This window comes from Pseudophryne corroboree, chromosome 1, assembly GCF_028390025.1.
Source record: "Pseudophryne corroboree isolate aPseCor3 chromosome 1, aPseCor3.hap2, whole genome shotgun sequence".
Lineage (NCBI taxonomy): Eukaryota > Metazoa > Chordata > Amphibia > Anura > Myobatrachidae > Pseudophryne > Pseudophryne corroboree.
The window spans coordinates 1,086,338,152-1,086,362,028 of NC_086444.1; the positions used below are offsets into that span (position 1 = coordinate 1,086,338,152).

The 23,877-nt window shown below is 42.9% G+C and overlaps 1 protein-coding gene and 1 long non-coding RNA gene across 7 annotated transcripts in view; one reads left to right on the forward strand and one right to left on the reverse strand.

The window, feature by feature from the left end:
- The window catches only part of LOC134991864 (uncharacterized), a 40,818-nt gene extending 38,659 nt beyond the window's left edge, over positions 1-2,159 (forward strand). For both annotated transcript variants that reach the window (XR_010196167.1, XR_010196133.1), the window contains exon 3: positions 1,703-2,159. This is a non-coding gene — a long non-coding RNA (uncharacterized LOC134991864). The remainder of the gene's footprint in view (positions 1-1,702) is intronic.
- Positions 1-17,847, reverse strand: part of LDB2 (LIM domain binding 2) — a 540,533-nt gene extending 522,686 nt beyond the window's left edge. For 3 of the 5 annotated variants that reach the window (XM_063921243.1, XM_063921253.1, XM_063921262.1), the window contains exon 1: positions 17,454-17,846. In XM_063921243.1, the coding sequence (XP_063777313.1) occupies positions 17,454-17,585 (132 nt within the window). In that variant the 5' untranslated portion in view covers positions 17,586-17,846. Of the gene's footprint in view, positions 1-17,453 lie in introns of all 5 variants that reach the window. The other 2 variants (XM_063921234.1, XM_063921225.1) reach the window with 2 other exon arrangements.
- Positions 17,848-23,877: the final 6,030 nt, after the last annotated feature.

The following is a 23,877-nucleotide window of genomic DNA, read 5'->3' on the forward strand; positions in this document are numbered from 1 at the left end:
GCCACTTTCACTCCGGCTGTGGAGAGTCTCAGTGCTGGGTTGTGGGGCGTGAGGCTGCTGTAGGGCTGTTGTATCAGTCCAGGGGTGTTCTGTCTGTCGTCTGGTGGTCTATATGATGAGGGGTAATCTGTCCATAATCCATATACATCCAGGGGCTCTGCCATAGTGTTATCCAGGGGCTGGTGTGTCCTAGTGTGTCCTATTAATATCAGTCCAGGGGGGCTCTGTCTATCATCTGGTGGTGTATCTGGCAAGGGATGATCTGTCCATTTACATCCAGGGGCTCTGCCCCAGTGTTAAAACCCAGTATACTCTGTGTACATCCAGGGGCTGGTGTGTCGGACTCCTATCAGTATCGGTCCAGGAGTGCTCTGTCTGTCATTTGGTGTGTCTAACAAGAGGTGCTCTGTCCATCTAGGAGTGATCTGTCCGTCTATCCAGGGGCTCTGCCCCAGTGTAAAAGTAAAATAATAAAAGGGTAAAAGCCTAAAAAATAATTATATATATATATATATATATATATATATATATATTTGTTTGCGCTATACCCCAGTGTACTATACAATTTTTACTTTATTTTCATAAGTACTGTGACCCTGCAGGTCAGACTGCAGTATATTATTATTTCGTACTCGTACACGTATTGTTTGACAGTGTTGGTGAAATTAAACGTATTGTGTGACACTGTGGGTAATGATGGTACCACAGTAATGTATTTTTTTCATACTCATACACATATTGTGCGATACTGTGGGTGATGGTGGTACCACAGTAATATATTTTGTACTCATACATATATTGTGCAACACTGTTGGTGAAATTAAACTGCAGTGTTTGCCTACTATTTCTGACTCATACACATATTGTGCAGCACTGTTGATAAAGGTGGTACCACCACAGTAATACATTTTCATACACATACACGTATTGTGCCACACTCTTAATGAAATTAAACCGCATTGTTTAATTACTATTTTTGACTCATACACATATTATATGACACTGTAGGTGAAAGTAAACCACAGTGTTAGATTATTATCTCTGACTCATACACGTATTGTGACACTGTAGGTGGTAAATTTTTTGTACAAATTGTGGTGTGTGCTGTACCCCACTTGGTTCATGTTTGCTGATAGATATGGAGGACGAACAATTGAAAGGAGAATCATAGATGGCTTAAGTCAGGGCATGTAAAATCAAAGAAAAAGCAAAATTCGAATTAGTAAAAGTCAGATTAGTACAATAACCAATAAAAATTGTTGACTATGCAATAAAGACCATCACTAATGCCCCCAATGATTCATTTACATTTTTAAAATCGCACATATTAAATTAAATTACTAATCAATCCTTCCTTCCACTACATACAGATGGAGTCGCACTCATCTGATGCGGATTCATCGCATAGCAGCGTTCCCGGCATGACTAGGCGATCCATCCACCTAGTCACGCTGGTAGCGCACAGAGACACTCCCATTCAAGTGAAGAAAGGCAGTGAAACTGAGTCCCAGCTGTGGCTCCCTTATATGAAATCCAAAACCTGCAAGATCCGACGCTAGATGAAAACAATATTGTGAAGTGGTCAAAACTGACTGGAAATTAGTGGAAATCAATGTTATTGAGGTTAATAATACTATAGGAACAAAAACCAAAATTCTGTTATTTTAGCTGTTTTTATGATTTTTTTTTCTGAAAAATACAGATCCAAAACCCGCAAGAGTGATTTTGGCAAAACCAATACAGATCCAAAACACGAAGGAGATAGAGATCCAAAGCCAAAACCCAAGATCCAAGATTTGGGCCAGCGCACATCTCAAGTTTAATATGAACCTTGACCAGCGCACAGAAGGGCGCATGCTCTTCCTGGCTGTGAATTTCAGCTTCAGTGGCTACATTTCCAGTCTATGACTTTCCCTCCTGCACATGCTCCTGTCTCTGAGCTTGCACTGTGCCCTGTATGAAGCAGTTTCCAGATCCGTAATGATGCAGAATGAGGCCTGTTACAGAGAAAGTGTCTCCAGGAAGGAGTGGAATCAGATACCTATGCTTAGACCTGAAAGAAACCAGTCATTTGGAAAGTTTTATTATAAAGGGCACTGGACATGTTTGATATCCCTGTAAGGGGTTTATGTATCAAGTAGTGAAAAGAGTGGAGAAGTTGCCCATAGCAACCAATAAACATCTACCTATCATTTTATAAAATGTACTTGATAAATGCTTCTTTAGAGCTGATAGGTTGCTAAGGGCAACTTCTCCACTCTTTTCACTACTTGATACATAAACCCCTTACAGGGATATGTATCAAGTAGTGAAAAGAGTGGAGAAGTTGCCCATAGCAACCAATCAGCTCTAAAGAAGCATTTATCAAGTACATTTTATAAAATGATAGGTAGATGTTTATTGGTTGCTATGGGCAACTTCTCCACTGATCCACTCTCCACTCTTTTCACAGCTTGGCACATCAACCAGTAAATCTTAAGATCATTGAATCGTGCAATCGTTATGTAAATCAGTATACACTGCTGCAGATGCATTTAGGTTTTTTCATTTTGTATAGTACAGTTATGGGTTCACCACAGAAAACCAGTTACCCCTTAAAGGAACTAGGATAGAAATAACTGTATATTCAATTGTATTCAAATATATAAAACCCTTACCACAACGTATGTAAAGGAATGGTTCATGTTTTTAGAACTTTATTTAGAGACAATCTTGCTGAGGATAGAGGCCAATCTTGCTGTATGAGAAGAAAGGCCAGTCTTGCTGTATGAGAAGAGAGGCCAATCTTGCTGTATGAGGAGAGAGGCCACTTTTTCTGGGGACAGAGGCCAATCTTGCTGTATGAGAAGAGAGGCCACTTTTGCTGGGGATAGAGGCCAATCTTGCTGTATGAGAAGAGAGGCCATTCTTGTTGTATGAGAAGAGAGGCCAGTCTTGCTGTATGAGAAGAGAGGCCAGTCATGCTGTATGAGAAGAGAGACCAATCTTGCTGTAAGAGAAGAAAGGCTACTTTTGCTGGGGATAGAGGCCAATCTTGCTGTATGAGAATATAGGCCATTTTTCTGGGGGATAGAGGCTAATCTTGCTGTATGAGAAGAGAGGCCAATCTTGCTGTATGAGGCCAATCTTGCTGTATGAGAATAGAGGCCACTTTTGCTGGGGGATAGAGGCCAATCTTGCTGTATGAGAAGAAAGGGAAGTCTTGCTGGGAATAGAGGCCAATCTTGCTGTATGAGAAGAGAGGCCATTTTTGCTGGGGGATAGAGGCTAATCTTGCGGCAGCAGGAGAGAGGCTCTATAAGAAGGAGGAACGCAAGGACAACTTCTCCTTACCCTGCAGTCAAACAGCAAGATCATTTCTCTTCTTCAGGTATTAGAGAGTTTTGGTGGGAGCAACCACCTTTTTTACTACGTGGGGGTCAGAGTGGAGGATAAAATGTCCCCCCTTAAATGTCCTAGAATAAAATGTCCCCCCTTAAAGTATACAGTATGTTAATGTTAGTTTCCTTTTGAAGCATCATTGCTGTTATCCTTGTGTACTGTTCTCAGACTTTCCATTATAATTACATCTATTATGCTAACATTTGATGACTGAAACCCAGCTTGTTTTCCTTTAGAATCTGGTATATACTGATTCTTTGTTACAGATTTTTATGACAGAAATGCATCTAAAAAGAAATGTACAATTCCACCTACGAATCACAGTGGTAAGTAACATTATGGTCTTGTTATATATTCCCCCCAGAAGCAATGGTTGTTCTATTGTAGGAAGTAGATGTTTCCTGTCCCTATCTATCATAGGATTATCTGCAATATAACCTCAGAATAACCTAGGATAAATCAGCAAAGCCAGTAACTGTGCAGTATTTATGTATAAATAAATATCTACTACAACAACAACCCCTCAATGCGCTAATTAGAGTAAAGTTACAACGTGAACACAATTATAAAAATAAAAATAATGAAGAGCTGCGTCTCCTGTATGATCCTTGCCTGCAAACGGATCTAAAGAAACAGATATGAAAATGCATAACAGGAAGGCACTCATATAGTGTAGTCATTTGAATCAGGGGCGTTTCTACAGAGGAGGGGGCCCGTGTGCACCTCCGGGCGGGCCCCCTCCTCTGCACGGCACTGTAGACTTCGGGCAATGTGCCAGAGTCTATAGCGCATGCGCAGGTCTCAGGAAATATGGCGCCCGCCATGATCCGGAGACCAATTTGGCTACCGTGCATGCGCGGCAGCCATTTTGGCTGCGATTTCCGGCGCGATAACAGCTCCCGGCGCTGGACTCCTGAAAGGTAAGTATTAAAATGGGTGCAATGGGCACCCATTGCACCCATTATAGAAACGCCAATGATTTGAATCATCCAAAGCTTGTGCAAAAGCAAGTAATGTCCGTACTTTGAAATTAATGAATAAAGTTTATCTGTTGTTGTTGTTGACACTTTAAATATTGTGGAGTCTGTACTGTGCTCCTCGATACTGCTATGGTACAGCTCCCGAGGGACAGATGCAGGCTCCAAAAGGTGGTCAGAACCGCAGAGAAGATCATCGGGGCCGACCTTCCCTCAGTCCAGGACCTGTACCTGTCCAGAGCTAAAAAGCGGGCAATGAAGATAGTAAAAGACCAGCTACACCCCGGCCACAGCATGTTTAACTTGCTTCCTTCAGGCAGGTGTTACAGGGCCGTCCCCGCCAGGTCCACCAGAAGCCTCAAAAGTTTCTTTCCCCAAGCGGTCCGCCTGCTGAACTCCTGAACATTGACTGACTAGACATACATGTAACTAACTTGTGTCCCTACGGTATACCTATCTGTGTGACTTTACTTGCTCCCCCACCTGCTTATCTGTTACCTACTTGGCTGTTGTATAGCAATCCGAAGACAAATTCCTAGTATACAAAAGTATACATGGCCAATAAAGCTGATTCTGATTCTGATTCTGAAATGCTCTCCTTCACTGTCACTCAGGAGACCTACAAAATGATAAATGGACCTTATATGAATCCGTTATATCTGAAATCAGACCCTCACACCAGAAAATGCCATAGTGTAGTATTTCAGGTTTAATATAGGAATAATGGGATTCAAAACTCATACAAATATATATACGTGCATATCACATACTGTAAGATCACCCAAATCATAAAGGATGGAACCATCCACAACCAACAAAAATGAGTTACAGGCCAGTGTTGGACCAGGGTCGTAACTAGGGGGTGCTAAGGGGGCATGTGCACGGGGTGCAGGATTTGAGGGGGCACCGAGGAGTTACAGAGGAACAGGGTTTGTTTGTTTTTGTTTTTTTACCAGCAGTGCTGTGCTGCTCCAGTGAGACAGCAGACGGCTCCAGGGGAAGTGTTTCTGACCCACCTGTCTGCCCACAGCTGGCTCCGACACTGTGCGGGTGAGCTACAGTACCTGGGATCTCTCCTATGCCAGCTACTGTCTTAAACTCTCTTCTTTGCCATGCAGTGCTGCGACTTGTGTGCAGTGAACTGTGCAAGCTATAGAAGCGAGTTGTTGGTGCTGTATTTTTCAGCAGGCTATGATCCCGGCGGCCTGCCCAGCACCAACTGATAACAAGCTGCCGGCTACACACCATTGAGAGGACACGCTGTAGTGTAGTGATGTAGTTCAGCGTGTAGGGGATGTAGTATAGTGATGTAGTACAGTGGATATGGGAATGTAGTGCAGTGATATAGTGCAATGTATGGGGACACACAGGGTGGCATGTAGTGGAACACGCTGCTGGGGGGCATGTGATGTTTAAGGCATTTGGGGCACATAGGGGAATATTGTCCAATAGTATCCCCTTTTTTTTTAAATGTTTTGTTATAATATGATCATTTTAGTATGACAGTGTTTGTTTGCATGTTGTTGTTTTTTTTGTTTTTTTTTGGGGGGGGGGAAGGGCGGCAAATTCCCGCCTTGCCCCGGGTGACGAAAATCCTAGTTTTGGCCCTGGTTGGACTTTAGGAGGATGATATCTCAGTGATAGCATCCAGAACCACAAACGCGTTTCGTTGTCAACTTCCCCAGGGACTCTTGGCAAGGGTATCTGGTTGAAAGCTCTACAGTGTACGGATAGACAGTCAATAGGTCAACCCCAAATGGTTGACATGTAAAAGGTCGACAGGGTCAAAAGGTCAACAGGTAAAAGGTAGACAGTATTTACAAAAATAAAACAAATAACAGCAATTTCACATTCACATAAGCAGACAGGTGTGTATGAAACAATAAAGACATTTATTTAAAAAATTATATATATAGGACTTGAATGAATTAAAAAATTCAGCAATGTATCATAAAAGTATGGAGCATAAAAACCAGTCTCTGGTAAAGCAATTGGACTTAAAGGGACACAATCCAGTGGTGAGTGGATAACCAAAGCAACTAGCCTGTCTTTTCATGGGACTGTCTATTCACAAATAATTACCATGCTCAGGAGGTAGCAGTTAGTAGATCCCCTGGCGATGGTTCATCCGGCACGGGCTCCAGCGCTCAATGTAAGGGGTATCCTGAAAAACTCCATTTTGGTGATAAAGCAAAGTCCCAGGCTAGTAGGTCCACAATCCAAGTGTCTGGATGTCACATCAGTGTCTCAAAGTCCGAGATAGTAGAGTCCTTACGCGTTTCGCTGTCACAAGGGGCAGCTTTGTCAACTTTTTACCTTTGATATATATATATATATATATATATATAGTTTAATAAATTCCTTTATTGTTTCATACACACCTGTCTGCTTATGTGAATGTGAAAGCACTGTTGTTTGTTTTATTTTTGTAAATACCCTTTTTGGATTGACTATCCAAATTTACACAGCTGCTCTGGGAAATCAGCTTGTATCTAGCGCATGGTCTACTCACTCTCAGAGTGAGGAGTTCTTTCTTATAAAAGGTAGACAGTGCTTAAGCTCAAGATGGTGAAAATTTAAGCAGGTTAAAAAGGGCGACATGACAATGGTCGACACATATAATTTACACAAGTAAAAAAATAAATTACACTTTTTCATTATTTACTATCCACATTTACTACTATTTGGAATACTAAACGTTACACTAATTTGGCTTAGTTATAGTAAAATATACAAAATTACATAAAAAAAACCCCTAAAAAAACCCTATGTCGACCATTTTTGTGTTGACAGTTTCCATGTCGACCTTTTGACCTCGTCGACCTTTTGTATCTGTTGACCTTTTCTACTTTATACCTTTTCCGTCTCAACCTTTTGACCCGGTCGACCTTTTCCATGTCGACCATTTGGGGTTATCTATTTTCTGTCTATCTTTTAACTGTGGATCTATTGAACCACACCCCCTGGCGAGTGCCATCCTGGCCAACCAGTAGCTACATCCCAGTACAATAGAGCTCTTGGAAGAAGGAGGACCTGCTAAATCAGCGTTAAAATGAGATGGAGGAGTGTGACTGCCTATAAATGTACAAGGCTTTTAATCTCTGCGGATCTAACTTGGTGTGGTTCATCAAATCGACAGTATCTAGGTCGACAGTCACTAGGTTGACATGGATGGAAGGTCGACAGGGTTTTTAGGTCAACATGTGCTAGGTCGACAGGTGTAAAGGTCGACATGAGGATTTTTTTTTTTGTCGTTTTCTTCGTAGAGTGACCGGTATCCCAAATTAGTGCACCGCGTCCCCTCGCATGGCTCGCCATGTTTCGGGCATGGTGCCTTCGCTCCGCTACCGCTTCGCTCGGCACAGATTACCGTTCCAATCGTAGTCCACGTGGATCGTTAAGTATGAAAAAATAAAAAAAAATAAAAAAAATGTGAAAAACTCATGTCGACCTTTAGACCTGTTGACCTAGCACATGTCGACCTAGAAACCCTGTCGACCTTCCATCCATGTCGACCTAGTGACTGTCGACCTATAGTGGTCGACCTAAACATTGTCGACCTAGATACTGTCGATCTTCAGACCGGATCCCATCTAACTATGGTCCAAGAATGAGGAAACACAATACTACTGAATATACTGAATACCGAGTTCATGGCTTACATAACAAAAATGGCTCTTTTGCACATGAAGAGATGCAATACTTATGTAGAGTAATTGCGTTGTGTCTGTAACACCAGTAGCAAAGCATGCACATCCAAAGCCGTAACTAGGGGTGGGTGAGTGGTGCCGTTGCACGGCCCCTGCATCTGGCTAGTGGGGTGCCTGGAATGGCACCGTGCAGCAGTGCCATGCGAAGCTTCCGAAGAATGATCAGGGCACCCTACAACTTGCAGACCTGCCTGGAGCATCCTGATGACAATCTATGCAGTGCTGTACTTCCTGGTGCTATTTGCTCTTATATTTAGCATTGCAAATTACCCCACTGATAAACAATTTTGTGCATGTCATTTAATAAAACTGTATTTTTAACTCCTCACTTCCTGAACACCTGTAGATTTAAGAAAACTCGGTTTCTGCAAATAATTAAACAGCGAGTCCATTCCTTCCCTTGACCCTTGCACTACTGACTACATTACATTATGCAAACATCCGCTTAATAGTGAGCTGCCATTAAACAGTCCCTATGACTTTAGATGTTTAGTTAGAATCAGAGGTGTAAGTACGGAGAAATGGGAAGCATAATGAATAAAGGATCAATTCTGGATGAAATAGTATCTTAACTCTTTAACTGCTGTGCTGCAAATTGGAAGTTTCACACTCAACACTTTCTTCTTCTAGTGCATTGATATCATTTGCAAATAGCTATAGAAAACAAAATAAAGAACTACTAAAACAAAACAAAAAATAAAAAAAATGTATATTTAAAATCTGATAAGTCTGATTATTATAGCCAATAAAACTGCATACGCTCAGTAAGGGGACACTATACTGCAATACTGGCTGTTCTGGGTTTCTAAATCAGACACTGGATGCAGATGTTTGCTGCACATGCATACGCCAGCGCACATGGCTGGCAGCCTTTCACAAAGGTGCACTATGAGCATCCAAAAAGCCGTCAGGCAGTTTGGATACACTGATGATTTGCTGCTTTTTGATACAGATGGAATATGTAAGTATGTTTTTATATTTTGAATTTGCACACTGCCTTCCCACCTTGCTGGCATAAACTGTCTGCTTAATCTTAATAACCTTGCACCCAATGGTAACGTAACATCTAGATAACCCTCCCGTAAATGCATTCTTTTTTGCAGAATGCGTTGGAGATTCTTGACCCATAAACATTATCTACCAGAGCAGCCACTTGCTTCTGTACTCAGCGTCAGTGCCGTAACTAGGCATTTTAGCGCTGTGTGCAAGAAACGACAGTGGCGCCCCCATGTAAGATAGGGGCAGTGCGCGCCGTAGGCGCGCAAAAAAATTATAGGGGCGTGGCTTCACGGGGAAGGGGCGTGGCCACAAAATAATAGCAATTCATACTACGGTGCACAGTAGTCTACATTATTCAAATTACGCTGCACAGTAGCGCCACTACACCAGGTAGAGCCCCTTTTATACATTACAGCAGAGAGCGTCCCCCTTTTTACACATTACAGCAGACAGTCCCCCTTTTTACACATTGCGGCAGACAGTCCCCCTTTTTACACATTGCGGCAGCCAGGCCCCCTCTTTACACATTGCGGCAGCCAGTCCCCCTTTTTACACATTGCGGCAGCCAGTCCCCCTTTTTACACATTGCGACAGCCAGGCCCCCTTTTTACACATTGCGGCAGCCAGTCCCCCTTTTTACACATTGCGGCAGCCAGGACCCCTTTTTACACATTGCGGCAGCCAGTCCCCCTTTTTACACATTGCGGCAGCCAGGCCCCCTTTTTACACATTGCGGCAGCCAGTCCCCCTTTTTACACATTGCGGCAGCCAGGACCCCTTTTTACACATTGCGGCAGCCAGTCCCCCTTTTTACACATTGCGGCAGCCAGGACCCCTTTTTACACATTGCGGCAGCCAGTCCCCCTTTTTACACATTGCGGCAGCCAGTCCCCCTTTTTACACATTGCGGCAGCCAGGCCCCCTCTTTACACATTGCGGCAGCCAGGCCCCCTTTTTACACATTGCGGCAGCCAGGACCCCTTTTTACACATTGCGGCAGCCAGTCCCCCTTTTTACACATTGCGGCAGCCAGTCCCCCTTTTTACACATTGCGGCAGCCAGTCCCCCTTTTTACACATTGCGGCAGCCAGTCCCCCTTTTTACACATTGCGGCAGCCAGGACCCCTTTTTACACATTGCGGCAGCCAGTCCCCATTTTTACACATTGCGGCAGCCAGTCCCCCTTTTTACACATTGCGGCAGCCAGGACCCCTTTTTACACATTGCGGCAGCCAGTCCCCCTTTTTACAGCCAGTCCCCCTTTTTACACATTGCGGCAGCCATCCCCCTTTTTACACATTGCGGCAGCCAGGCCCCCTCTTTACACATTGCGGCAGCCAGTCCCCCTTTTTACACATTGCGGCAGCCAGTCCCCCTTTTTACAGCCAGTCCCCCTTTTTACACATTGCGGCAGCCATCCCCCTTTTTACACATTGCGGCAGCCAGGCCCCCTCTTTACACATTGCGGCAGCCATCCACCTTTTTACACATTGCGGCAGACGGTGTCCCCCTGAGAGAGAGAGAGAGAGAGAGAGAGAGAGGGATATACTTACCTTCTCCCCGCTGACAGGCTCCTCGTGCTGGCATCTCCCTCTCAGTGCAGGCAGTGAGGTGAGAAGGAGGAGGAGGGAGGGGGAGCAGGGAGCCGCAGCAGCGCTATGTCATTGGTAGTAAGCGCCGCTGCAGCATCCCCCTCTCCTTCCGTATTGGCTGCCCGGCGCTGCTCTGGATGCTGGGATGGAGGAACCGCATCCCAGCATCCACAGCAGCGCCGGGCAGCCAATACAGAAGGAGAGGGTGATGCTGCAGCGGCGCTTACTACCAATGACATAGCGCTGCTGCGGCTCCCTGCTCCCCCTCCCTCCTCCTCCTTCTCCGCTGCCCGGCGCTGGTCCTTTTCTCCCTCCACAGCGCGGCGCACGGCGCACACAGCGAGGCGGCATGTAATGAGTCAATTTGACTCATTACATGCCGCTGGCCGTGCGCCCCCAGGGCAACTGCGCTGTGTGCCAAGCCCACTTGGCACACACGTAGTTACGGCCCTGCTCAGCGTTACAGTCAGCTTTAGATAAGTACACAAGTAAGTGGCCCAATCTAGGCAGTGTGGCTGTGGCTTCATACTTCATTCATACCTATACCAGGGACAGGGTAAAACGCAGGACATCTGGAGGGGGGGTTCCAAATGTTTCAGTTTAGAGCCCATGAAGGATGCATATTTAGCAGTAACAAGCTATAGTCTGCCCCAAACAAAGTGCAGTTTCTGTAATATGGTACTTCACACATATGCAGCGCCAATGATCATGGTAAGCCACTTACCAGATTCTCTCTCTGGTGCAATTATAAAGTACTCAGATCTACAGACAGCAAACAGACTTGGTGGGAAAATCTGCTGACACTGAATATGTTCAGCAGCCCCATTTCACCCTTTATACTATAGTAACCGCCAGGCTTGGACTGGCCCACAGGGGTACAGGGGAAACCACCGGTGGGCCCCACTGTCTGGCGGCCCACCTCCTGCTCTAAGGATCAGGTTCCAGACTGTGCACTTGAATTATACATTATACATACAGTATGTGACCTTATACTGGACTATGGTGTATTTTCTACAGTGCATTGCTGTTATGAATCTGTTATTAATCTGGTACATTATCATGCATGCAGCAGCTGAATTTACTGTATATATTTATGAAGGAGCCCAGACATTGCACTCTCTAATGGTTAGTCAAACCAATGAGGTGGCAGGCCACACCCCCTCTGTGGACTGGCCACACCCCTAAACATGGGCCCCTACCACTGCATTCCCCCCGGCGGGTCCTACATGTCCCAGTCCGACACTGGTAACCGCTGGCCAGGATGTCGGGAAGGGGGGCTTCCGGACAACTGGAACGCCCCACCCCCGTGTTTGTGTTTGCCTATGAGGGACATCATTTAGCCCTTTGAAGTTGTCTTGTGCCCTTCCCCAAATTTGTGAGTCTCTATAGCATTATTTCTTTTGTATTCATTTTGAAAAATATTTTTTCTTTGGAGAGTCTCTTCCATGCTGTAGGACCTCATGGAACAGGGATATTACACTGTATATACTAAAATAGTTCAAAATTGGTGGCCCACTTATTTTATTTTTCATACAAGTGCAGTCAATAAATTGTGTGACTTTTTAACTAATGCATTGCTCTTTTGCAAATTTAAACCTGCAAGTACTGTGCAAAAAGTATGCGTGAATGCTATTTTTGTTTATTTCTGCAATTCATTTTTAGTAATTTGCTGAAAGGTATTTTGGATCAACATCATTCTCAATATCTTGTGGATCAGTGCCAGAAGCAGTCTATCTTAAATTCTGAATCTGCGTCAACAGTATGGGATGTGTTAAGGAACACTGATGAATATATATATGTGTCTATATAGGTGTGTGTGTGTGTGTGTGTGTGTGTGTGTGTGTGTGTGTGTGTTTGTAGAAATAATCAAAATCTTATAACAGATGTTACAAAGTCCCTATACAGAAGATACAGAAAAGGAAGCCCGATATCCTAAATCGTTTATAAAATTGCACATTCAGTGTCAACTAATACGCCCCCTTCGTTTTTCACTATAGTACACAATGTACTGTTCTGCCTGATCCACAGTTAAAAGTTTTAAAATAAAAAATGAGGTGGAAGACTATAAGCCAACTCAAGTCTTCTAATTAGTTTATGTGGGGGGATCCAATTTGAGGCAAAAAAAACCATTTAGCACAAAAAATGTTTTTCATGATTTTTCCCGATGGTTCACCAATATTTTTTTACAGGCTATCCGATTAGGTCAACAACAAAAAAATTATTTGGATAGCTAGGGTGTTCCCAATCACGGGCACAAAAAATTATCCTTGAGATGATACAATTCAATCACAAAAAAATCACATCTCTCAACTGGGGAGGAAGATAGAGGACACTGTGCAAGCTCTGCAGGTGCATGTACTGTAAGAAAAAGGGTTGTCACTTCACAGCACAGGGGTATCTCCCAGTGGCATAACCGGCAGAGATGGGCACTGCTAGCCAGGGCAGTGTACTACCCGGCACCGATGGAGTGTCATCCCGCTAGGTGTTTGTTTAAAGTTAATTCACTTGCCACTTACAGCTTCCACCTCCTGTTGCTCTGGATTCTGTGGATTGCCGAGGGGTGTCTGTCCATTGGTATCGAAAGAGAACGCTGGGTCAATAGTGGCATGGACTTTCAAAGAATGTGGGAGGTAGCTGCCGCCTAGCCAATATGTGCAGCATGGGATGGGAAGTAGCTGGAGCAATGTCACTGGGTGAGTAGAAACAGAGGGGGTGGGCGGTCAGGAGTCTGCATTACATAGAAGCTACAGTGTCAGTCTCAGCATAATGGGCTGGGCTGGCGCCAGAGCAGGGCTTGATGGGCATCTAAGAAGGTGGACGAAAAGGAGGAGGAAGAGGATGGGACAGTGAACCATGGTGGCAGAACTCATGAGCAGAAAGATGACCTAGCCCTGAGCCGGAGAAAGCAGGAAGGCCTAGTCACCAAGCTCTTGAAGAGCCCAGAAGTGTTTATCAGCTCGACTGTGTCTGAATGTGGATCAAGAAGAACTACAAGCAGGTGAGTGCAACCTAAAGTAAGGGCTGAGATATCTCTCTCTCTCACTCACTTTCCCAGGTATCTATCCCTTTCTCTCTCTCTCACCCAGGTGCCTCTCCCTCCCAGGTCTCTCCCTCGCCCCCAGCTGTCTCTCCCTCTTGATCCCTCCCTCCCAGGTATCTCTCCCTCTCTCTTCCTCCCACCTTCCCAGGTGTCTCTCCCTCCCTCCCTCCATCCCAGGTGTCTCTCCCTCTCCCTCCCTCCCTTTCTCTCTCACTTTCCCAGATGTCTCTCCCTCTCTTCAAGGTGTCTCTCTCTCACTCCCAGGTGTCTTTCCCTCCCACCAGGTGTCTTTCCCTCTTGATCCCTCCCTCCCAGGTTTCTCTCCCTCTCCCTTTCTCCCTCCCAGGTACCACTCTATCTCCCTCCCTCCATCCATCCATCCATCCATCCATCCCAGGTGTCTCTCCCTCCATTTCTCTTTCCCAAGTGTCTCTCTCTCTCCCTCTCTGCCCCTGATCTCTCTCTCCCCACCCCTGGTCTCTCTTGCTCTGCCCCTCTTCTCTCTTTCACAGTTACTAACCAAAAAAGTGTGCAGGGATATATTATTGTTGGGTTGTTGGGGTTTTGTTTCGTTTTTTTTTTTTTTTTTTGGGGGGGGGGGGTTGGAAGGTGGGTGCAGTCCTTCATCTTGCCCCGAGCACCAAAGACCCCAGTTACACTTTTGGTATGATCTCACTTTTACACTTCCCAAGTTTCTGGGCAGCCTTTAGTCCTTCTCTTTAATATGGGGGTACCATGTTCATGTGCGCTTCATCAATTGACCGCTAATCTGCTATGAAGAGCCAGCAGTTGAGATGAAGATTTTACCCCACCCTCAGCTGGGACACTGTGGCCTGTGGGTGGGACCACGGGACAGGGCCTGAAAATCAGGACTGTCCAGCCAAAATCCAAACAGTTGGGAGGTCTGAAATAATGTCTGTCAATTTATGAAGAACAGGTGAAATTGTATACAGTAGGTATTAAAAGGAAGATTTTCTAGGCTGAAGAATCTGCATTGTTTGGAATCTGATATACAGTTGGTAAAAAAAACCTCCTGCTTGGTAACTTTGAAACGACTTTATAAACAAATAAGAATGGCAGCAATTCCAGCTGTGGCCAGCAGATGGCAACACAGAGGAGACACAAAACAAAACATTTTTTTGTTATTTATTTAACAAACTCTTATAGACTCTTGTGGCAACTTTTATAGTGATAGTTGAATATACACTGAAAACCTACTGTTTTTGCATGATTGCATTCTAATGTATGCTAAGGACTCCCGTGATTTTGAAACTAAAAGTTGTAGATACAACGTGATGTTTTCTCAGGCCTTAAGCTTCTTCTCATAGATTCTTTTAGGTCCCACTTAAGGGAAATTAACCTGTCCCAAATCGTCCCGTTCTTTTGTACTAATCAGAACTAATGGGAAAATAAGTCAGCTAAAACTTGTCAATGGAAATATGTTGACTGTTCTGGGAAAACACAGTAATCAAGTGAATGCTCATTTCATATAGAGAATAAATTGGTCATCTTGGCTTAAAAAAAAAAAATAGAATTTGTGATCTTTTACTGTTTATTATATCCAATGTTTCCTTTGCCATATTTAGCCACGTATGTTTCTAACCTGATGGCTGGAAAAATACATCTACCTGTAGGATAACTTCTTACATGAGCAATGTGATAAACTTTCTCGCATAACTAAGAACATTTAGACTGCAAGATATCCAAACTACAATCTTGGGAGTTTACAATACTGATTTGCAAAACCATAAACAGATGAAGCAGTCTTTATTGCATCACTTAGCTCACTTGACTCACCAATTCGCACAAATTACATAGACAATTCTGAAAATGTTTCTGTTGTATTGACTTGGGATTAAGTGAGACTTGTACACACAGTAAGTGCACTGAAATCATTTACACGTGTGCTTCATGTTAAATCCAGTCTTTTACATGTGTGTCACTTACATATGCATTTTATTTGTAACTGACTATCCCTGTATATGTGATAATGACAGCATTGCAATTAATATAAGCTTTTGCCAGACCAAGACCACTGAAAGGTCTTCCCAGCTTCTTACAGTGTGAATCCATGGTACCTCGATGATTCAAACAAATGAAGAATAAAGATGCATAACAATTATGAGTCCACCCACACAGGAAATAATAGGTGTTAAAATGATACCCTTTATAGGCTAACTGACCAGGTTTACAGTTACATAGCAAACTACAGTAACTGGTCCTGTAATGCTTGAGGGTCATTCACTCTTATGGAGTTAAATCCCTCTCCCATTCTTACTTTCCTGTGTTTCCTGAACATAGCTTTTGCTAGAAAACACATTTGTTGGCTCCAAAAAGTGTCTGTCTGGCATAGGCTGATCAATACCATCGCATCCACCTTAAAATGCATTGCTCTAAGTATTAATGCTCTGTGTTGTTTGTTGTGGATTGTGCACGTGTCTCTGCGTGTATTTAGAAGACAGGTAAAAGCACGTGTACTCTTTATTGGTAAATAAGAACAAGAACAAGCTAACAAAACCTAATGAAAGAATTGTGTGTGTGTGTGTGTGTGTGTGTGTGTGTGTGTGTGTGTGTGTGTGTGTGTGTGTGTGTGTGTGTGTAGATGTGTGCGTATGTCTGTCTATTTATTGGTGTACCTTGTTTATTAAAACTTTACCTAAACTTACAGGAAACAATATAAAGGGGAGAATTCAAATGTTTGAAAAGTCGGTTGGTGTCTTTTCCCCCCCTGTCTATTAGATAGGAAAAAACAGACACCCAACTGACTTTTCAAACAATTGAATACCCCCCCCCCCATTGACTCTGACAACACAAATGTTAGTTGAGCAACTTTAAAACTGCTAAAAGTTATTTAAATAAGAAACTCTAATTTTGGTGTTACAATCTCTTTAACCCGGAATCCCTAATACTGTAACTGCCTTGCATCCAGAACATCAGTCAAATTAGCCTCATGCCAAGTGTCTTATTTCACACTTCTGTAAAATAATTCCACACATCTGAACTGTTGACATCATCCAGCCATGCAATCACATACACGCCAGGGTGTCGACAGTGTACAATTGCAGATACAGGTGCTATGGGCGGTTGGCATTAATCCAGTTCACACACTTTTCAACACTTTCAAAAGTGAGTTGTGCAAAGAGTTAGATCTACGTTCCACATCCACTCTGCACAGCATCTACCACCCCATAGTTTACACACACACAAAAACAAATATCTGCTACTTGTCTCCAAATAGCTTCCAAAATAACCAACACTTTTTTCCTTGAAATAAAAAAAAAAAAAAAACTAAGTTATTTAGAATTCTTCCAAACTATTTGATGTTTGTTTTGTTGTATTCGGTAAAAAAAGATCTACTTTTAATTGGCTTCTAAACACGGTAACATTTTTTAAAAATGTATATGAACCAGACATTATTCAGTATTCCAATAATTTGTAACATCAACAAAATAATGTAAAGTTATTCAGAACAAAAGAGGAACAAAAACAAACAAAAAAACAAAAACAAAAACCAATGCGTAAAAAGACAAACTCTGGAACTTAACTTTACCCCAGTCATTCAGAAGTACCTGATACAAAGATGTTAGAACATAACACAACACTCCACTAATACAGAACACACTGACCATGTACAGGGATTGTGACCCGGTAATAAGCAGCAAGGATTTAGGTGCAGAGATTGAACTACACATCCAGTAAGTAGGGAATAAATGAATAATAACGATATTTGTAGGGAAAGGGTAATAGGACTTACCTCTGTACGAGACTGCAGCCTCTTGTTCAGCTCATACATGCGATACTCTGGCTGTACCATGTATGGAGTATGCCTTCTGTAAAAAGGGCCAAATGGAGAAGAATAGAAAGGGTCATGCTGAGTGCTGGACATATTCTTTTTTGCTTCCAGAGAATCAGCGTAGCATCAGCATCCATAAAGTGCACATGGGCTCTGTATTCTTCCCAGCATAAACTAGCAGTATGCAAACACAGATCACACTGCCTGAGAACTGCTGGCTAAAACCCTCTATGGCAAGATAGAGCGAGCGAGAGGGAGAGAGAGAGAGAGAGAGAGAGAGAGAGAGAGAGAGAGGAGAGGGGAAGAGCACCAGAGCGAGAGAGGCTGTATAGCTTCAGGCTACACTGCGTGTTTTTAAAGAAGCAGTATGCGAACGGGGTCACTTCCTGTCCACACAGTGGGCTGCCTTGCATAGTGCCATTCATTGAGCTGCTTTAATTTTATCAAGCAGGGTCATATAGGAAAGTGATCATTTTATGTTATACATTTATGTCTTTCTTTACATTCTAGCTCGTTTTTATTCATTTTATGTAGGTGTGCTTGCTCATATTAATAAAAAATAGCATGGGCTATCTATAACAATGTGAACAGTTTAATTTTATTAGATGCAAGTTTTTTTTTATTGTAACATTCATTAAGATGATATTGGGGCTGGTGCAGCATTGGATCAGCACATTGATCAATAGGAACATGCTGAGAAAAATAACTTATTTTCACATACAGGTAGGGCTGCTATCATCATCATCATCATCATCATCATCATCATCAGTGTTTAATTGCACCTGCCATGCATACTAGGTGCAAAAGATACACCTCCTAACAGCGTGTTGGCATGCATGGGTCGCATTCAGTGGCGGCGCCAGAGGTGGGGCTGCAAAATTCAAATACGCGAGCCACACCAACTGCCAGTGTGTCCCTGCTAGCGGTGTTGGCAGCATTTTGAATGGCAGTTGGTGTGGCTCCGCTTTTTGAATGATGGACTGTGCTGCAGTCCCGCCTCTGGGGCCGCCACTGGTTGCATTTATGTGAACACTTTCCTACTGAACTTTGGGGATGCAGTCAATTTGCCGGCTGTCAGGATCTCTGCGTTCAGGATACGACACTGAAATCCCGAAAGCAGACAATGCTGGCAGCCGGAATCCCAGCGCACCAGGGCTATTCCCACTCGTGGGTGTCCACGACACCCATAGAGTGGGAATAGATCCTGTGGCGAGCTCGCAGCATGGCAAGAGCAGCGAGCATGCAAGGGGATTCTTTGCGCTTGCCCTGCTGCCGGCATTCTGGCGGGCAGGATGCCGCTGTCGGGAAATGGACAGCCGGCATCCCGTCCACCAGTAGTACATACCGAAACCTGAACTTTGCACTCTTATGAAAGCTCCAGTTCCACCTCTCCTGTTGTAGGTGTAGATGTGATCAGAATGCGTTTGCCTAGTAGTTGCATATGCTCTGAACACACACAATGTAGATCTGTGGAAGATGCACTATGCTTACGAGCGTATAATCAGCGTTGCGTCAGACCCACTGTGTGGAAATAGTAATCAGCTTTGATCATTTTTTGGGGTAATAATTAGCATCCTGTTGTTATATGAAATTGTTGTTTTACAGAAAAGGTGAGAGATGTTAGGAATAAACTCCCAGGTGATACTGTACCTCTGGGAATGATCAAATGCATATACGCAGCTGATCCCTGTACACTTCAATGGTGATTGTGTGATAACAATTCATTTAATTGGTGGCAATTTTGCAGGTCACTTTCTAATATATACTGTAAATAAAGAAAGACATTTTTTGATACATTGACAGGAGGGTTTATGTGTTTCAGGTAAAAAAAAATAAGACACAACAAAAGCAACGTACATGGCTACAATCATCATACTGCTATAACAGAGTACAAACACTCATCCAGGCACACGCCCCGTAGTACGCCGAGCTGTGGCTTTATACACCGTCCATGTATTCCAATGAGTGCACGTGTCTAAGTACGCGCCCCCATAGGAATACATGCCGCACTTGGATTGCTGCATAAACTGCAAACTGCAGGCTGGATGAGCATGGCTACATCGGTATTCAGCAAGAAAGTGCATCAGGATTTGGGTAATAATTAGGAATTGTTCCCAAACAAAGGTAAACACTTAGGAGGAATCTGAATAAGATTAAAGAACACGATGTATGGAAAATAGGACTAAACATTCTACAACATTTAGGGGAGCATTTACTAAGCAGTGATAAGAGCGGAGTAGTGAGCCAGTGGAGAAATTTCCCCATCAACCAATCAGCAGTTCTGTATCATTTTATAGTATGCAAATTACAGATGTTACTTCAGTGCTGATTGGTTGATGGGGCAACTTCTCCACTGGCTCAATTCTTCACTCTTATCACTGCTTAGTAAATGTACCCCTAAAGCACTGGAAGAGAGTTTAGTAAGCCATGGCTAAAATACCCTAATGCCTCTGAGGGTCAGATTCAATACACCAAGCACATCTCTTCTAGTAATGTGCGCCCGTTTTACGTCCACCTCTCTGTTAGTCCCAGTTTCTTCTTAATGAATGGTACCATAAATAAAATCTTACATCTTATATTATCAATATCAGCCCATTACTGTAGATTGATTCTGCTGGTGCCTCCACAGATTGCAAACAGTATCGCCTTCTGTCAGTTGATGCACGTGGGTCCGGCGGCTTCCACACTTACTTGGATCTGCCCAAAAGACTGCAGGTAGTTTACACCTTGTGCACAGATCCATTTTCAAGATTTGTACTCCATTGGTTTTGACAGGAATCCAGCAGCATGGCATATAGACTTTCACTGTATGGACACTGGATGGTATAAAACAGGATAGGAAAACAGACAGGAATTCTTTTCCATAATTCTTCCTTTTTACCCTGAGTTTTGTCTCATTCTCACAACAACAACTACACAAATTAAGCAGGGCCCCCACCACCGCACACTGCCCTATAGCTCCGCCATGCATTCCCCAATACTTACCATTCTCAGGGGGCCGGGTGGTAACAGTGAGGATCGGGGGCCAGGCCATCTGCCTGCGCACTTGCAGGAAGCAACAGAGGAACAGAGCTGTTGAGGAGCTGGTCGTTTGCCAATCGGAGCTCAAGGACCAGCAGCCAACCAGGAGCTGCCACTCAGATGGTGAACTTCATAGTGTAAAAATAATTTTTCAGTAACAGCCTTGTTAAAACATAAAGTCATAAATACTAACTTTAAATAAAATACATGTTTATTATAGTTGTTTAAGCTATGACAGCTGAAACTTTCAAATTTCGTGCCAATGGGATTAATTAGGACAAAATAAGTAAAATTTGCTGTTCATTCCTTTTTTAACCACTTAATTGACAATTATTTACATATTTTTTTAATGAATAAATTAGGTTAAGAACATCTATTTAAAACATATCCAACATTTTATGTTATTAAAAAAAAAATACATATTTTTATATTTTTTTTATGAACATCGGTTAAACATTGATGTATCAGTCAATCGATGCTTTTAGATTGTAAGCTCGCAAGAGCAGGGACTTCTTTCCTCATGTGCCTTTCCTTTTCTTTCTTACACGATCTTATACTCCATACTCCCTTTGATGGCACCTAACCCCGGGTTTTCTATACCTGTCCTATATTGTCTTGTACTGTAAGTGCTGTTTTCTTGTTTGCTCATTTGATTATGCACTGTGTAATGGGCTCTGCGGATCCCTTGTAGCGCCATATAAATAAAGGATAATAATAATAATAATAATAATAATAATAATGATGATTGGAACATCATGACTATTCCAAACCTGCCTTTTCCAGCATCTGTTCCTCTCTGCAGCCTCCAGCGTACACGGGTAATGGCTGCTTCTGCTACATTTCCTCAATGATTGCTAATGTCTGCAGTTGCGGGGTGGGGGGTGCCACTTGGATGCCCGCTCAGCATTGATGGGCAGTGCCGCAGACATTGGGGGGATGCGGGTGGGGGGATGTATGGACCTGGAAGCAGAGAGGCTGGGAGGTCACACCAGGCAATAACTTTAAACCAGCAAGTCATGTACAGTGCAAATGCATAAACACTTCATCAGACAGGTGACATGATGAGCTGGAGCTGAAGCAGAGTCCAGGTGTAATTTGCGATCAATAAACAAAAAAATGCAAAAAAGACTATGTGCAAAGCAGCAATATTCTTAAATTGCATGCCGGTCAGTAACAGTAGCATATGCGTCTGATTTACACCAGGGAAATGTCACATAGATGTACATTCCACTTCGACCCTCTTTAACTTTTTCTTTTATTTGCATTTGCTATTAGACATCAATAAAACGGCAAAAATGCCTCTAGTACAGTAGAAATAACTCCCAGTCTAGTGTACTAAAAATATTTTACGTAAATGGCACACATAAGTATAATATATGCCAGAGTGACAAAGCAATCACTGAATAGTGCTAGACTCTGACAATTATAGGGCTTTCTAAGCATAGGCAAATGCAGGGGGGTTTCCGGTTGCATGGAAACCCCCATCCTCTTGATAAGTGGCTAAAATTATGACAACAATAGCAATGGTATATAATACAATTACTAGAAATGCTGCCACATCATGCAGTTTAAGGGACAGAGCAGAGCTGCTGCACATGCCCAGTGTGGCAGCTTCTTCTGCCAAGTTTTCTGTGTATGTGGATCTGAGAATCAGTGTACTGGATCGGATATTAGCTACCAGGAAGAAGAGACAGGAGCCTTACCAAGAGGTGGGAGAATGTATACTGAGAAAGTGCAGTACTGGTTCTGTTATGTTTGTGTATTTATTTCTTATGGTATGCTTAACCTTTTCCTAACTACTTATCTTATTAATATGATTTAAATATGTTCAATATAGCCTATACTATAGACAATCTAGAGTTTTAAATATTAATACTGTATTTAACATAGTATCTAATATATAAAAAGACCATTGTTTACATTAATGTCCATGGTCGTTACTAGGTTCTTCTACCACTCCCCCAGACCCCAGCTCCAATGTTCCGCAGAGTGGGAGATTGTGGATTGCATTTGGAAACCCCCCTCTAGAAATCCTGCGTTTGCCACTGCTGAGGAATATATTTGTAATTTTTTCAGCCCTCATCTCTTTGCAATTGCGCAAACAAACTTTTACTCATCGTACATTATAACATTCCCTATCCTGCCTCTCCAGGCACAGGCTGGCATGACAAAACCACAAGCATTTTCATGGGAGGGCGAGTGCACATCAGGTTCCTGCAAGTTCGCTGCATCAAGTGCCGTAGAACTCAAGCTGATATAGATCATTCCAAACACTAAGGGGAGGTATGTTTCTTTCCATCAATATGAAAGTAATACCATCGTGGACAATTACAATTAAAGGAATGTGCATCAAGTGACTAATAAAAGAGCAAAAATATTGTATCCACTGTATAAATATGCAGAAACAAACGCTGTATAAGATGTTTTCTTACATACAGTAGACAGGTACAGCATACATTCCCTTTCCAAAGTAATTGTAGGCTCGGATTAAAATCATTTAACATGAGGGAGGAAAACCGACATTAGTTAATAAAATAGCTTGTACCTTCTATATAAGAAGTTCACTCTACATGAAATATGTGTTTGTCTTTACATGTAATGTAAGGTTTAAAGAAAGACCCATATTTCATATAGAGTGAGCTGCTCTTTGCCTCTATTAGGGCTGCCAACTCCCGAAACTAGCTTTTTCTGACAAATACTATATATAAAAAGGCTACTGACAGATGATTCCGCTATATGAAAGCACATAGCAGAATTCAGTGTATGCATAGTTGCCAACAATGCCTAATATCCAAGGACAGGATTTAAAGATGTATCCTTGAATTTTTTTGTCTCTGAAAATATCCATTTTTCCAACTGTCAATAAAATTCTATTTATTCTGCATATCTAGTGATATTCATACTCTCCAACCTTATTCTATGGAATCACTCAAAACCCATTGAACAGAAGTATCCAAACAGAGGGGAGGTTTATCAAAGTTTGGAGAGAGATAAAGTACCGACCAATGAGCTCCGAACTAGTTTTACAGGCTGTGTTTAAAAAATGTCAGTTAGAAGCTGATTGATTGGTACTTTATCACTCACCACTTTATATCTCTCCAAAGTTTGATAAATCTCCCCCATAGTTAGTGTGAGGGGCGAAGCTGACCACTTTATGCCATTGAGCCCAGCCCCATGGAAAAAATGCAGTGAATCATGAGGACTAAGACATTGTGACTATCAAAAAAGTGCATCACCATGACCCCCCACACCCATTTCACTTGGATGTGAGCAGTTTGTGGGAGTGTTATCTACTCTCAAAATGGTTTGGGTATGGCTTCCTGGCTGTCCTAGTCCGGACACATTTTGTGAAGTACTGTAACCC